At 47.0% G+C, this 17,043-nt stretch overlaps 1 protein-coding gene across 1 annotated transcript in view; it reads left to right on the top strand.

The window, feature by feature from the left end:
* Window positions 1-16,542, top strand: part of GAP43 (growth associated protein 43) — a 79,564-nt gene extending 63,022 nt beyond the window's left edge. The window contains exon 3 of the mRNA XM_019548770.1: window positions 16,380-16,542. Within this exon, the coding sequence (XP_019404315.1) occupies window positions 16,380-16,468 (89 nt within the window). The 3' untranslated portion in view covers window positions 16,469-16,542. The remainder of the gene's footprint in view (window positions 1-16,379) is intronic.
* Window positions 16,543-17,043: the final 501 nt, after the last annotated feature.

The following is a 17,043-nucleotide window of genomic DNA, read 5'->3' as shown; positions in this document are numbered from 1 at the left end:
GAAACGGTCTTGCAGGAGTTTGTGACCGTTCGACCTCGTCATCCCTTGGGGCGCTCTGGTGAACAAACGTTCCCCCAGATCCTGGTGGTCACCCTTCCAATGGTTTGTGTGTGCATTGGGTGCCAACCTCCACTTCATGAGAACTAGGTGCTGGTGCATGCTAGGGTATGTAGTATATGCTTTTTTGGAGTGGCATTACACAGACATACACCACAAGTAGGAAGAGAACTACACTAGTGCCCTCTGCTGCCCATGATTCTGAACTGCATGGGGCAAAAATGGGAAAGGAAAGGGGTCTATCTGGGCTTGGGCTGACTGAGGAAATAAAGTGTGAGGCCTGCCACTGTGCTCCATTCATCTGGAGTTGTTTACAGCTGCCCAACCAGGGATGCTCTTGCATCCAGGCTGAATTCATTAACTGAATAATTGAATTCTTATTGTAAAAAGCCTGTCAGCCAATTAAAACAGGATGACTGTTTGAAGGCAGCTGCCCTTTATTTGTTAGGTGCAGCATTCAGAAAGTTCAGAGGGTGGAAGGTCCCTCCTGCAGTGTACAAACTATGGGAGGTACTTTAAAAATGCCTCTTCAATTTTAATTGAAATTGGAATTATTGGTGACAGGGGCGGCCACCTTGATAGAAAAGAATGCAGATGGAAACATGGCTTAGCCTTCTCATGAGACTTTTCAGACTTTGCATAAGACTTTTCAGCAGGCCTCCCTCCTGCTTTGCCTTGGGTCTTTTGTTCTAAGTTGTAAAGGCCACGCCACACTGTAGTTTCCACCAGGGCAAGGTGTCTGCAGCACAAGCATAAACTGTTCTTGTTGATTCATGGGTTTGAAGGCGATTAGATCACCTAGTCTGACTGCCTACATAGTACAGATCGTAGAATTTCACTGTTACCTTGGTACTGCACCCAGTAACTTGTGTCTGAGTGAGAAAACGCCAGGCAGTGGAGAACAAGGCACACACAGTAAAAACTGGGGAAAGAGTGAAAGGCTGCTGTTAAGTTTCTGAAGCAGAAACATTTGACTATGTCCTCTGCCCCAGCCAAAGCCCTACAGCAGCACACTGACCTTAAAATCAGCCAGTTGGTCCAGCTTAGCCCTGTGGCATCTTCAGACTCAGCAGATGTATAAAGAAGGTCAGACCTTTGCTTTTCCTAAGTATTGTGTCTGTAGATGCTCCTGTGGTCTTTCAGGGGAGACCATAAAAATAAGGTCCAGCCTGTTCAGGATGAATGTTAAAGATGCTGAAGCACTTTCCCTAAGAGTTGGAACTTTTTCCAATGTCCTTGTTTATAATGTCCCCTCCTATACCCTGGTTGTCATGCTTTGGATGAGGAAACCAGAACCCATTCCTACTGAAGCTGGTGGCACAGCTTCCCTCCCTAATGGTATCCCAAAGCTCAGTGTGTTCCACCAGCATGTTTTATATGCAGGGGCAAGGCACTTAGGGATCCTGTGGACTGATGCCTGCTGTGTGCATGTAAAATATTAATACCCTTGATGTGGACCTCTGGCACTGTTGATGTTGTTGCTGCTGAAGTCATTTGTTAGAAAGATGGCTACTGACAGATGGAAGCTCAAAAAGCAAACATTAACTCTTTAGAGCATCTAAACAACATCTAAAGAAAAATGAAGAAAAGGAGACATTTTACATCTTCTCCTAATGTGTCATTTCCCTTTCCTCCTTGGATCCATGTCACATCAGGCCAGAGATTAGGTTTATTGCTGGTTTCCATGGCAATTAGAGTTACTTGGGAGGGACCTGAGAGCTCCGTGAAGCCCAAATTTATCAGCCTTCTTCGATTTAGTAATGGAGACTAACAGTCAAGTAAGTTATAAATGGCATGTTCCTTCAAGGCTTGGGTGAAGGCAGGCACAAGTGGGATTGGGTAGCAAGCCTGGAGCAAATTGTTGTCTTATTGTCAATTACAGAGTGGGGAGTTAGGCGGAGTAGTGGTGTAATTTATTCCCGAGGTGCTGGAAGAATTCGTGCTACCCCCACATCTGTAGGGTGGGCAGAATAGCTACAGTAGATAAAACCCTCCTGAGCAGGGTTGCCTGTCTACCTAGCTTCTATCACTGGGCAGTGCTACCTCAAAACAACCTGCATGGCCTCTCTGAATGCCTGCCAAGTTGCTGCCTCCTCATTGTGTTAGCTGTAACAATCCAGACTGAGCAAAGAATCTTCCTATGAACTTAGGTAATTTTCATGACAGGTATTTTTCTTGTCTGCTCCACTGTGATCTCTCCTAAGCCTTTGAGTTCTTTGGTATCTTGAGCCTTCTGTAGTTTCTTCAGTGCATCTACTCTGTGGGTGCACATAGAGGCTGAAAAAGACTGGACTCTTCAAACATATCTCTGCCTTGGCACAAATCCTCACACACATCTTCCAGACAATCATCCTCAGCCAGTGGCCCAACTGAGCAATGATGCGGGGGAAGAGCCATATGAGCAACTACTTTGGGCACCTGTGTGTGTCCCTGACTTGCTGTCCTGAGCAACGAATTGGACACACAAATAATGCTCTTTTGTTCTGCCTGCCATGTCAGACAAGGATGACTTTTCCAATCTATGAGCCAGTACCAGCTGTGAAATGTCATCTTCCACAGCTGGAAGCAAGTAAAAACCTGTGTAATCAAGCTGTTCAAACAACATAATATTTCACAGAAGGGTTTTTTTGTTGGTGGAGCTCCCAGAAGTAACTTTAGGATGGGAAAGTACAGAAAATGGGTTGTGAACGTCTTCCTTCCTTGAGGTTAGATCAAATCATAACTGGCTTTTCCCTCCAGTCTTGATGCTGGTTCTGAAAATGTGGGCCACCTACAAGCTTGCCAGATTGCAGGTTTGGGCCTAAGGCAGGACTATTATGACTATTTCTCAGGCTCCTGAATTTCCCCCCAGATCTCAGAGATATTGGTTTAAGGACATAGGAAGACAAGGTTTTTCCAACCATTTTAGTTGGTCTAATAAAAGTTAGCAGATTTCACGCAAATCTCAAGTCTTTCAACCATACAGGGACTCCGATGCCAGAAGCATCAAAGAACAGTTGCCAGTGGACTGGCTTCTTGGTAGGATCATGGATACTACAACTGTGAAAGAAACATTTAGGCCTCATCTGTATTTACCTCCCCATTAGGCCACCAGAGCAGCAGATAGCAGTCACCACAGGCATGCCCATGGAGGCTTCTCAGCTTTCCACTACAGAACGATGTGCTGCCAGAGCTTGAAGTACATCTTGGAAAGGCACCAGCCACTGAATGGAGCATGGCAGCCCAACTGAAGGCATGGGAACGTCTATATATCTTTTCTGTGTGCTGCCAGATAGCAGCAGAAGCTTTATGATGCTTGGTAGAGATGGCTTAACTTTGCCAGAGAAAAGGAGGGTTCTGCTACTGTGCAGGAGCCTTGCAGTGTGAATTGGCTCAACATTTTGGTGATACAACAAGAGTTAATTTTGTAGACTAGGCCCTTGGGTACCACATATGGTCTAGTTGGTAGAGCACTTAACTGAAGGCAGTCTGTTCACTTGTGTGCTATTCCTGGCTTTGCCATGGATTTCTTGTGTGATCACAGGCAAGTTGCTTGTCAGCCCTGTACCATAGTTCCCCATCTATGAGATGGAGATGACAATAGTTCCTTATTTTGCAAAGGCATCATAAGAATAGTATCCATTAAAGACACTAGAGTGATGAAGGGCAAATAAATACTTATACTGTGAGCAGATCAGAGGAAATAGATCCATCAGGGCAGGTCACAAAGGCAATTTCAGATTAAGAGTGAATTACATCATTTTCACACGCGCGCACACACACACACTGCATGTTTCATATTGCATATCAAAATCCCAATAGCAGATCTAGGAATGAGACTGTGGTCCCCTCACTTTGGCTGTGCCACATGGGTACAGTGAGCTCTGAGCTCAGCAGTTGATGGGGGTGGGGCCTGGCCCTGCTTTTGTGTGGCTTCAGAGCCCAGGAGGTGAGCACTACTGCTTTTCACCTTTTCCCTGCCTCCCCGCCCCTGCTGAATTCATCAGCAGGGGACAGAAGGGGCTGAGTGGGAGGCATGCAGAAACAACATAGCCAAAAGAGAGTGGGACCATGCTCCTGCACCCCCTCTGGATCTGCTCCTACAAAAGCCCTACAGTAAAATTATTACGGTTGCAAAGCCCATGTGTTGAAAATCATGACTTGTAAAAACTAAAAATGCCTGAGTAACTGTGGAAAAGCCCCTTGGGAGGCTGGGGGGCTGAGGAGAGAGGGAATGGGAGCTTTTCACCTCTAGCATTTGCTTTAAATCCAGCTTAGAGATCAACTATTCTTTCTCCTAAAGAGTGGGTACATCAGGAATTTGGGTATAAGATCTGACCTATTCCCTGGGTATTACTGCCGCACTCTGTGCCTCAGTTTCCCCCTGTTAAATGCTGGGTGCCTTGAGGTAAAACAAATAAAGCCAGTACCCTTCTGTGTGGACAAATGCAGCTCCTCTGTATCTGCTCACGGTTTCTGTTTCTCAAGTATCTTCTTACTTGCCTCTCCTCCAGCCACTGCAACACTTACCCTCCACTTCCTAGGTGCCAAATATGTAGTCCCATAGAGCCCTGTTGTCTGGCCCCAGTGCTGCCTGTGGGTCTTGGAACTGGGCTCTCATCAGGCCCCAGCACCTGCTCCAGTCACTCCAGGACCATGTTGCACATGGTGCCCACTCCACTGCATGTTGTCTCTGTGCTAGATCCAGCAGCGCATCCCGTAGCAGCCACTGTATGCAGACATCCCTATAGCCCTGGAGTGACCTCCATGAGCGTTATGGTCCCAGAGCAGCAGAGGAGCTGAAGTACAGCCCTGGAACGGCTGAACCAGGACTGCGCTGCATGTGCCATCTTCTTCAGCGACTCTAGGACGTGTGCTGGATCCAGTAGGTGGGACCAGTCTGTGGGTCAGATCCAGCCTACAGACCTGTCTCACACCACTCGTCTGGCCTGTGGGGCCAGATAAGTTTGACCCATTAGCCCTAGAGCAATAAAATAGCCCTGAAATGAACCCCCTAGCTCAGTGGGCACAACCTTTATGGTAGGCACACCACAAACTAAGCCCATGCCTTTCACGAGTGCCACTGTGCCCCTTCCCCTGTTTTCTTCTCCCAGCCCTGTGCTCCCTATCTGATCTGCTGTGCATCACACGTAGATGCTGCCCATGGACAGCCCTGCCCTAGCTGATATTGCTGCTGCCACCTTAAGAGTATGCTACCTTCCCAGAAGCTGCAGCTCTCCACCAAAGGGGCATGGAGGGGAGACGTGTGCTGTCTCAGGCAAGCTCTGCCATCTATAAGGCATCATTGCAACCTACCCTCCCTGCAGTGCCCCAGTTGCAGTGCCTGCATGCAGAAAGCCTTATTTTGTTGGGGGCAAACTGGCTACAGGCAGGAGTCGATGCGAGTCAAAACCAACCAGACAGAAATTGCCTGGCCAGTCATCTCAGCTTTTGGGCTTGGCTCTGGAGGAGCAGATGCAGAAGGGGTGGTAATGAAGCCAGTTCTTCCCTGTCCCCAAGAAACCTTGTGTGTGTGTGCAACTGTAGTAGCAACAGGGTTAAGGCCTTGCTTCTGCTTGCAAATGGCATCTCCTCTTTCTGCCTCTCCCCAACCACCTCCTGATCCCTCCAGAGAGACAGTACTGCTCCCGCCCATCCGCCATCGGCCAAAGTTGGAGAGTTTCCATGGCAACCAAGCAGCTGGTGTCTAGACACTGTGAGAAGCCTTGCAATTGAGCTGCCATCCTAGCTGGCCTCGGCCCCACCCCCACCACACATACACCTGCACACGCACACTGAGCATCCTTCCCACTGTCCCTGTGCATTTAATGCACACACAAATGGGAAAGAAAGATGGAGTTTCCTGTCCATTGGCAGCCAGGGAACAGAGGTCTCCTGAAGCTGTCATCTCTTCAGCTTGGTGAAGCAAGAAGGCAGCAGAGGCAACAGAGTCAGATCTGACACTCCTCAGAGCTGGGAAAGGTAAACAGAGGCAGGCCTCAGTGCAAGGCCCAAAGTGTTGCCATTGGGACTGGCAAATGCTTTTTTCTCCTCCCTTGTGGGCCTGAGCAGAATGGGGCTGAAACAAGAATGAGAGGAGATTCAGGAATGGGTGACCCCAAGTGATAGGACTCTTGGCCTAAAGCCAGCCAAAATGTTGTTTACTAGCTTTCCTCCAGGCTCTTGCAGCAAATCCAGGGGCCACTGTACCTGAGAATAGACAAGTCAGGGTGCCTCCCCTCTTCCCCATCACCTGCCTGCTGACAGCTGCTGCATCACTTGTCTCTCCCTCTCATTCGACATCCTACTGTGGTGAAATAGGGCTCAGAGACTCCTTGTCTGCTTGCTAAGGAGACTCGGAGCTCATAGGCTGTATGATTTCACCAGGACCCCTGACATGGAGGTGAGCTCACAATACTCCAGAGTAAAGACCTTCAGTTCAAAGGATCTTGATAGACCTTCCATTTTCCATCTCCCCAGTATTTTATCAGGTCAAAGATGCCCCAGGGAGGGGGATAATGTTTTCATTTAGCTTTTACCACTACATGAAGAATGAGGCAGCTGAACACAGGGACAAGGCTATACATCAATCTGAAGCTGGGAAGTAAGAACAAGTAGTGTTAGCAACTCTGAACATAAAGGGCTTCCATTCCACCATCACAAGCCAGCCATACTTTTCCAGGGTTCAGTTTTGGATGGCAGTGGTGAAGATGGATGGATACATGGTTTTGGGTAGATGGGCCCAAGTTGGGAAGACCAGAATCAGGTCTGGATTCAAATTTCATCAGTCCTTGGGAGGGCTCAGGTCCAAGGATTTGACCTCCCTCTATCCAAACCCCCTAAGGATCTGAAATGTCCCTAAATAGACCAGTGGGGTGGAACACTGTGGCCAAGAACAGCCCAGTACCACTTAACACAGTATTGGAGAGTTTGTTTCTCAGGTCTCTTCAAACTGTATTTGCTGCAGGAATTTTAGGGAAGAAGAAGAGAGGTGGTTTTAGACCATCATTGGGCTGGGGTCCTTCTCTGCTACTAGGACCAGAGCAGATGTCAAAGTAAGTGTGTGGGTGTGCTGAGTAGGCCATAGTGTAATGTGAGGAAAGGAGAGAGTTATTTCTGAGGGAGCACTGTTAGCAAGAATTAGGAAAACAGGAGGAAAGTGATACAGGCAACTCCCTCCATCTGCTCTAGGAACCCAAAGCATTTGTGTAATTTCTTTTCTCTCGAGTGCAATAATTCGAGATCTGCAATGAAAAAGAGAGGCAAAGAGTGAAAAAAACAAAACAAAAAGATCAAACCCAAAGCCACTAGCCACAAAGAAATGACCAGCAGAGAGGTTACTACTACTACAATTATGTTCGGTTGTCTACTCTGTTTTAATTTATCTTGGCAAGTCAAAAGGGAGCTGGGCAGGTCCCAAGAGGCAGTGTTTTACCCGGAAATCCAGTCAACCTAATTTCACTAATGCAGGGCAGTGGAAGGAGCTGGAGCTGAGCCTGAAAGCTCATCCATTTGAGCACTGCGTAGGCGAAGACAGCTGGAAATGCCACCATCCAACAAAATTGCTGCCTGCCTGCCTGGCTCAGGTTCACAGCATCCCTAGCCGCATATGTTCATGGACTTGCTTGCCAGCAGGGTTCACAGACGTAGTTCTCACCCTTTCCAAGAAATAAAATGGAGCACCAACAGGTGGGAGCTTTCTCTGAGTTCATTACAGTGGGAGGGCCTGATTTAAAGAGGTATGGTGCACTTACAATTTCAAGCAGAGGTCAGTGGGAGTCGTAGGTGCTTGGCATCCCCCAGGTATGTGTACATGGTGTTGCCAGTACACTCATAGAGAGACCTTCCCATGCTTTTTGCACCCTGCCCATTACCACTCACGTGTGCTGCAGCTGGAAATGAAGTTGTGAAGCCACTCCTGGGACACCCCTGTATCTACTGTACTGTGTAGCATGTTGGAGGCAGAGGTCTCCAAAATGCCTGCATAGGGGTGCCATAGTCTTTCTGTCATATTTCTGGGTTTGGGATACGTGACTAAGAGGAGATGAACAGGGCATGTTCAAGAACATCCATCCTTAAGTGTGCTGTCAATATATAATCCCACAGCTGTGTAGGGATCCCAGGGCTGGAGTGGCAAAGGGTGCTGTCCTCGGGAGTGAGAGATGTCAGCAGAGCAGCCAACAGGGAGCCAGGGAAGCTAGCTGTGGGTCAGGACTGAGGTGTATTAGAATAATTGTGAAGATAATCTATGCAGAGGCCGTTTGCTTATAGAACATGATAACTCCTGCTTTGTCTTCATGTGGCCTCTTCTGTCTTATTTTTCACCAAACCCAAGCCTCGTTGGTTTCATGTTATGGGCCCAGTAAGGTTTCTATGCAATTTCTTAACTCCACCCAGCACCATACCTAGACTCCTGGCAGCCCCAGGATAACTTTTAGTATTGACCGCCCCCCCACTTCGCCAGAGATAAAGATAATAATAATTGAACAACAGAAAAGAAATTACCATTTTCGGACCCCCTTTCTGTCTGGGCCCCAGGCAGCAGCCTGGTTTACCCATGCCCGTGTTCGGTTCTGATGCCACCTATTCCAGGTCCCTCACAGAGCCCAAGTCTTGTCTTTTAATTTTCTGTGGGTTTAGGTTCCCTTTGCTCTGCTTCCATGTACCCTTTCTTTTCATTTTATTAGGTCTTCCTGCTTCATCTCTGTACATCTCAGACCCACAGTTTCCAAACAAATGAGGGATTTTTGCATGTTCCTTCTCCCAGTCAGGCACAGAGACAGAGTGATGGGAGAAAGCTGTATGATGCCAACTCACCAAATTCTTGGTGACAGTATGGGGATCTGGAGAGTTGGCTGACCAAAACAATGCATCTGATACATGTCAATTTTGAGTAAAAAAAGAGAAAAAGTGTACATGAATGGGGCTTGGTTCTCTCTTGCCTTGAATCTTGTGTTGCCATTCATGCTGGCTCACAGGAAGTGCAAAGTAGGTGAGGAAAGTGTACATCTGTGTACTTAGGATCTTAGGAAAGTATGGCTGAAAGGGACCTCACAAGGCTATCTTGTCCAACCCCTGCTCAAGGCAACATCATCACTGACTAAACCATCCCAGCCAAGTGTTTGTCTAACCTGCTTTTGGCAGTTTTTAAGAATGGAGATTGTTGCCTTCCCCAGTACCATCTTCCCTGTTATCCGCGCCCTACGTGGGGCAACCTTGGAGTTCCCGTTAAGGTTTCTTGTGTCCCACTCTCTCTCATCTGCCACATCTTGATGGAAATTATTATGCTGATGTTCCTGAAAGCAGGAGACTGCCTATTGTATTTCTTGTGTTGGGGTCTTGAGCCTCCACAGGCCTTGGCCCTGGTCTTTCTCTAACTAGACCTCCCCATCTAAACCCACCAAACAGGGTCTGACTCTAAGGCTCTAGCCTTTTTTTCATTGTCTTGAGGCCTGTGGCCCTCTTTCCTGCTCTAATCTGGAGCCCAGCTTCCCTGGTCCAGCAGTCTAGCCACTAGCCCTACAGCCAGAGCAGCACAAGTTCAAGGTCAGGGGGTGGTCCTGGCCAGTCTCACAAAAAAACCCCAAGACTGCCCATCAGGTGCACCAGACCACCCTGGCCTTTTAAGTTTGCACCTTCTGGTGCCCCAAAATCTTGCAAAAAGCCACGCCCTCACTGGTGCCACGGTCCCCACCCTGTAGTGGGCCCCCAAAATGAGGCCTCCTCCTTCCCCTAATAGCCTCACCCAAACCACCGCTGTTATTCAATAACCAAAAGAAATAAGGACAGTCCCATCCATGGGGAATAACTACCCCCAAGGAAAAAAAATGTGATCAAAGAAAGCCACATGCCAGCTTACATTTACGCTGGGCTTGTGCTTTGGCTCCCCACCGTTGGCTTCTGGGGCGGCTACTATCGCTCAGGGCTTCCGTAGTCCAACCTTCCAGCCTTTGGACCGTTCACCAGGCCTTCCATGGAGCTCTGGGATGCACTCCTTCCCCTTCAGCTGCTGGCCCTAACTGTTGCTCTCCCCAGGGTTTTTATAGTCCCGGCCTGCCCCTTCTGGTTAGCTGACTAGCTGGCCAGGGTCAGTATTTAGCCCTCTCCTTACCAGCATTCTGTGCCCAGAAAGTTCTGGCCTTAAAGGGGTGGACCTGTCTTCTGGTGACAGGGCTAGGGTTCCCTGTTACACACCCCTCTCTCTTATCTTTTGTCTGGGGTCTTTCTGAACACTTGACCTGCCTTCTAGTAACAGGGCTAGGGTTCCCTGTTACACCTCCCCCTTCTCTTTTGTCTGGGGTCTTTCCTTCCCCTCTGCACACTCTTCTTCTGCGTATTGTCTAGATAGGAAGTCTGCACGTATGTTCTTAGCCCCTGGCCGATGCTGCACCACAAAGTAGTATGGTTGAAGACTGAGAGCCCATCTCATCAGCCTAGCATTATCTGTCTTCATACTTTGTAGCCATCTCAGTGGGGTGTCACTTAATGTGGGCCATAATTAATGTAAACTTCTGACCTAACAGATAATAACAAAGTGTTTCTATGGCCCATTTTATCGCCAAATATTCTTTCTCGATTGTAGCAGAATTCCTTTCAGGTGGGTGCAACTTTCTACTCATGTAAGCTATTGGATGTTCTTCTCCTTCCACCATTTGGACTAACACCACACCAATGGCCCAGTTTGATGCGTCTGTCAATACCGAAAGGGTTTATTGAAATCTGGTGTATATAGCCGTGACTGTGTACAAAGTGCATCCTTCACCTTTTGGAATGCTGTTTCTGCATCCGGTGTCCATCTCACTTTGGTTGGAGCTGCAGCCCTTACCATCTCAGTCAAGGGCACCACTAGTTCTGAGAAGTGAGGAATGAATTTTCTATAATAATTTGCCAGCCCCAAGAAGGCCATCACTTGTTTCTTTGTTCGCAGTGTTTGATACTTTCTTAGTGCCTTTACTTTATCCAGCACAGGTCATACTTTACTGCTTCCCACCTGGAATTCCAAGTACCATGTTTCCTCCTTCCCAATGGTGCATTTCTTCGGGTTGGCGGTTAACCCCACCTCCCCCCACCTCCCTTAAGACCTGCAATACTGCTCAGAGTACTGTTAAATGCCCCAAACAATCTGCCATATACACAATAATGTCATCTATATATGCCATGGTGCAACCCCCGTTCGGGGCTAAAACTTTGTCCATTAGCTGCTGAAACGTTGCAGCAGCTCCGTGTAATTCAAAGGGCATATGGCAAAACTGGAATAGGCCCCATGGTGTGGCAAAAGCTGTATTTTCTTGGTCTTCTGGTGCTAAGGGGACCTGCCAGTAGCCTTTTGTGAGGTCCAGTGTGGAGATATAGCTGGCTTGTCCGATGTTCTCCACCATTTCGTTTACCCTTGGCATTGGGTATGCATCAAACTTAGCCACCACATTTACTTTTCTGAAATCAATACAGAGTCTAATTTTCCCATATGCGGTCTCCCAATTCAAACTTCCTTTTCTGAACCCCTTGATTATAATGGGTTGTTGGCTGTTCTTGTGCCTCCCTCAGATTTCTTAAAGCTTCCCTCTATGTCACCTCCACGTATTGTCTCAGTTGCATCACGTATTGAAGTAGGTTCCGATCTTTACTTTGTTGTTCTTCCCAACTTTCCTTGATCGAATTAAGAATTTCCCTTGGTTGCCATCTGTATGATAGTTCAAAAGGGGAAAACCTGCACTGGACTCTTTCCATACTGTCCACATCCTTCTTAAAGTATGGGACCCAAAATTGGACACAATACTCCAGATGAGTCCTCACCAATGCTGAATAGAGTACAATTACTTGAGACTACAGATCTGATCAGGGTGTGTGGTAGATCCATTCCACACCTGGAGAAATGACAATACAAGATTCAAAGTAGTGGAGAATCACATCCAATCTTGGAACAACAATGAGATCTAATAGATAACTGTCTAGTAGTCTTCCTCAGAGATGGAGTAGAAACCTCTGTGTTTGGGGCATTAAACCAGAGAAATCCTGGAAGAACAATATTGCAGGAAGATGAGCATTTGCGGAGCAAGGGAGATGGACTATTTTATCTGCTGGGCAAGTCAGACCCTGGTATAAGTTAGCAATGTAGTTAATGGAGATGGGTTGAATTATACTAGTGGAAGGGGTGGCTCCAGTTCCTTGTTGTCTCACTTCTCTATGATCCTGTGACTGAACAGTATAGCTTTCCTTTTTTAAGCACAATTTTGTACCCTACTACTGACAGTGACTTCTGCTAGTAGGTACAGATCTGAACCAGCCACAAGAGCTGCAGCCACAGATACCCTCAGAACACTTCCCTCCCCCTAGAACCTGCAGACTCCCTTCCTATGTGCATATGAGAGACCAGTGACTGAATCTTTTCACATGCACTCTTCATGGAGGCTTCTTGTTAGAATTTGGTTCTTTTGAAAATTAGTGAAAGATGCACAAGGCTTCCTTGGCCAAGGGCAGGACTTAGCTAGGTGGAAAAAGTAGCTTTTAAGCTGTTTTTGTAGCTCCTTGATTTCACAGGCAACCAGGGATTAATTCAGCCCAAGCATAAGTTAGAGCAGGTTCCAGGCTTTTCTAAATGATCCCTGGCTGTGTATAGTATGAGAGGATCCAGAGGAGGGCCACCCTCATGATCAGGGGGCAGTAGGGCAGGCCCTATGAGGAGAGGCTATGGGACCTGAACCTGTTCAGCCTCCACAAGAGAAGGCTGAGAGGGGATCTGGTGGCCATCTATAAACTTACCAGGGGGACCTGCTGGGAATGGGAGAGTCCCTGTTCCCCCGAGCACTACCGGGAATAACTAGGAATAATAGCCACAAGTTGATTGAGAGTAGGTTCATGTGAGACATCAGGAGGCACTACTTCACTGTCAGGGCAGCTAGGATCTGGAACCAACTTCCAAGGAAAGTGGTGCTTGCTCCTACCCTGGGGGTCTTCAGAAGGAGACTAGGTAATCACCTAGCCGGGGTCATTTGACCCCAGCATTCTTTCATGCCATGGCAGGGGTTTGGACTTGATGATCTGCTAAGGTCCCTTCCAACCCTACCAACTACGAAACTATAGTTCTTTGGGTTCTAGTTGTAACTCCTATGGGGAGGGAAATGAAAGGGGTGGGCATAAAGCCACCATACATATGAATTCTGTGCTACCTGGATGCTCTCTCTGCAGAAAGGCTATTCTCTGGCCAGCAGAGAGGCCATCTACAACCCCTGTAGCTCACCAGAGAGATGCCATGGGTACATTATGTAGTTCCTATGCTCTAAAGTCTCACATGTAGAATAGACTCCCTGCAGAGGTCGTGCAAACACCTACTCTGGACACTTTGAAGAAACACCTGGATGCCTATCTTGCTGGGATCATTTGACCCCAGCTGACTTCCTGCCTCTTGGGTAGGGAGCTGGACCCGATGATCTTGCAAGGTCCTTTCCAGCCCTAATGTCTATGACATCTATGTATGTATCTAGCAAGAACAGCCCAGGCAGCATTCCTGTGAGCTTCCCCACACTGCTCTGATGTTGCTAATATTATTCACTTGAGGCCTAACATCACATTTCTTGTACACTTAACTAAGGCCATTACAAGAGGCATTGTGTCCTTGAGTACTGAACATGAGAATAGGCAGAAGGAGCCTATTATCGATTCTAAACTTGGATCTGGTATTAGGGAGCTAGGACCGGCCATGTAAGCCATTCTGTGTCTTGGTTTCACCATCATTTTTACCCACCTCTCATGGGGTTTGTGGGCAGTGGATTAAGTTAATATTGACCCAACACCATGTCTGTTTTTAGCTGGAAACCAGGCAGAAGGCCACTGCCTAACAAAATACTTGGATATGGAGAGAGGGTGGGGGAGCAGTCTATCTGGTTTGCCCCACATTAATTACTAGTTATTGTGTTTCACCCATCACGTCTCCTCTCCATGCTTTGATTTCCTCTGCCTAAACACCTGATATAGCTCTAGAGAAGGGCAAGGTTAGAAGGAGTCCACAACTGCTGAATGACTGCAGCAACCTGCTAATTTATTAGAGCAGTTAAGATTCCCTGCCTTATTTGGCCTCCTTACCATGCATGGCCTGTTCAAGCCTCCCATTTAAATCAGTAATCTTATTTCACTCCTCATGGATGGCAGTTGTTGCATCTGTTATCCAGAGGAGGTATTGAGAAGTGCTAGGTGATGTTGCTTAGGAGTATGAAAAAGCAAACGCATGTGTGCTTCTGCTGGCTGGAAGTCAGCAGCCCGGGGGAGGACTTAGGCAGGATGAGTTGGCCATGTGGATGCACCAAAAGATTTTTGGAACAATTAGAGTAGGAACTCATTATTGCACAGTGGGTTGGAGAGCTAAGCAATGTGAGCACAGTGGAGCTCTTAATTAACACAGTAGCGGCATGGGAATTGCACACATCTGAAAAGCCATCCTTATGGACAGAGGACAACGGGGAAGTTTTTTTTAACAAGACAGGTTAGGAGACTTGGTTATGGCCAAGGTTGATAGTAAACATCAGCTTGCAGAGCATAGCCTAGCAAAAATGAGTTGGTGGTCTCGATATAATTCCTACACAACAACTGTCCCCATTCTAAGGATCACCCTTACTGATAGCACTGCAGCAATTCCAGAGCTAAATGAGCCACAAGCCACGAAGTTCCTTTCTAGGGAATTGTTGTTTTATTTCACCAGTGCTATGGCATATCGACCAGGTGGTAGAAGGCAGGTCCTGCCCCATCACTTCCACCTTTGTGCTTCTTCCATGAATTACACAAGGTTTCAGTGTTGTTGGCTCCTGACATTTCACCAGCAGTAACTTTTTGGGAATGTATCCAATCCACATACAATAGTGGCAGACACTTCTGAAGTCAGCTATTATGAAAACATAACTGGGATCTTTTATTTGTGTGCTCAGTTTTTAACACAAATAAGAGCTGAATTTCCTACTCCCTTGACTTGTGAGTCACTTACCCCTGCACAAAGTGAGTCAGGTCTTTCAGGGTGCTTAAGCTAGCTTTTTATCTCCACACTGGTACAAAATCACCCTAAGGCCATCTTAGCCAACCATGGGAGAATCTTTCCCTCCTAGCATGGAGGAATCCTCATATGGTGCAGAGACAAGGAAGCAGCTCCAAGATTAACTGAACCCAGATGGGATCATACTAAGGTGGTTTTATCTTACCAGGGATATCCTGGATTCAGACAAGATACTAGTCTGCCAAAGAGTGCAGTGGAATCAGGCAATGGCATCAATCCTGCCACAAAGCAAAGGGATGGCACAAAGGAAGGTCCATTCCAACTCGGACAGCTCTACTTCAACCTTTGTTATCTCCTCTAGGTTTCCCCTCTCTTCCTGTGTTCTGACTGTTGACATTTATTTTAATTTTTTTTGCATGACCTGAGTGCTGGTAAAATGTGCCTGAATGACAGGCCTGGAGAACAGAAGGTCTCAAGTCACAAAAGTGGCACAGCTCCAGCTTGAGTACTTTGAAAGGGAAATTCTGTAGTCCTTAACAGACCACAGTAGCCCTTGAATGGGATTGTAAACCTCTCATAGAATTTTATATCCAACCTATAGACTTCTGTAAGGTTTCTTTTAAAAAATAATCTACGGACAAGTTCTCAGTCTCTGTTGAATTCCATAGGGGTTTAGAGTCATTTCTACAAAGCCTTAGTCAGTTTAGATACAAATTTGCTTTCATCTGTATTCAGCACTATCGAACCTTCCCCCTATGGACAATGCAAACTTCCAAACACTCAGGGCAGGGAGAGAGGAGAGGGAGGGGGACAGTGGAGAATTCACGTCATAGCTTATTTAAGAGTAGACAGAGACAAGTGTCAATAGATATAGACTGGGAAATAACTAAGAACTAGCTTTGGGGGTGGGGCTCGGGGATAAGAAATTGCTAAGGAATAGGAGATGTTAAGTGACCTAATTGCTCTTTTCCATTCCTGCAATTATATCTGTATGTTGGATTCAGTCTTTAGCCATTTTCTTGTCTTCACTCCTAAACCAAGATGCTAATCAGTGCACTGCGTGCAACGATCTGTACATTGTGATTGGCTACGACAGCAAGGTGCTGACCGGAGTGACCCCAGGAAGGCCTTTTCAGTCCTGTGTCCCTATGGTGCTGGTAGTTTGTGTGATGCAGGCACCTCTCCAATAGGTGCTGGACTGCACCCCGGTTAACTCATTTCACATAGGTGTCCATGGGTAAGAGTTTTCTGAGCTGTGCCATTTTGGGAATAGAGAACTTGGAACCAGCCAATGCTTATGCAGTATATATGTGAGCACTCCCCTTAATATGGTCAACTAACCATGAGCCATCTCTTTCCCCACTAGATGCTGTAGAAGAAACCAAACCTACTGAAAGTGCCCAGCAGGAAGAGGTGAAAGAAGAAGACAGCAAGGCGGACCAAGAAAATGCCTGAACATTAAGAAATGACTCCCTTTTGCCCCTCCCTCCCTCCCCCTACCCCTTATCCTTCCTCCTCAGCCCAGCCCCCCCCAATCTTGCTCCCTTTCCTGCTCACACCTGTGAGCCTGTCTGTCCCCCCACCCCCATACCCTCTAAAACCCTTTTTCTCTCTGTGTGGCAAACATTTAAAGGAAAAAAAAAAAGCAGGAAAAATCCCAGTCAAACAGTGTGGCTTAAACATTTCTTTGTTTCTTGGTGTTGTTATGGCGAGTTTTTTGGTAATGATGATCCAATCATTTTGGGAAAATTCTTGCACTGTATCAGAGTTCTTTGATCTGGCGCGTGCGTGTGTTTGTCTGCCCACCGCGAGTGCTCTGTCTCTCACTCTCTCTCTCTCTCTCACTCTCTCTCTCTCCCCCCCTCCTTCCTTTCTCTCTTCTTTCCTCTCTCCCCACTTTCTTTCTCTCTCTCTCTCTCTCTGTTCCAAGTGTGTGTGTGCAATGTTCTGTTCATCTGAGGAGTCCAAACCTTATCTCGAGTGAGTTTAAAAAACAAAGTGAAATGAAAAAGAAAAAAAAAAAACAACCG

This window comes from Crocodylus porosus, unplaced genomic scaffold (assembly GCF_001723895.1).
Source record: "Crocodylus porosus isolate Cpor-Errol unplaced genomic scaffold, CroPor_comp1, whole genome shotgun sequence".
In the NCBI taxonomy this organism is placed as follows: domain Eukaryota; kingdom Metazoa; phylum Chordata; order Crocodylia; family Crocodylidae; genus Crocodylus; species Crocodylus porosus.
This window is presented reverse-complemented; position numbering and strand designations above follow the sequence as displayed.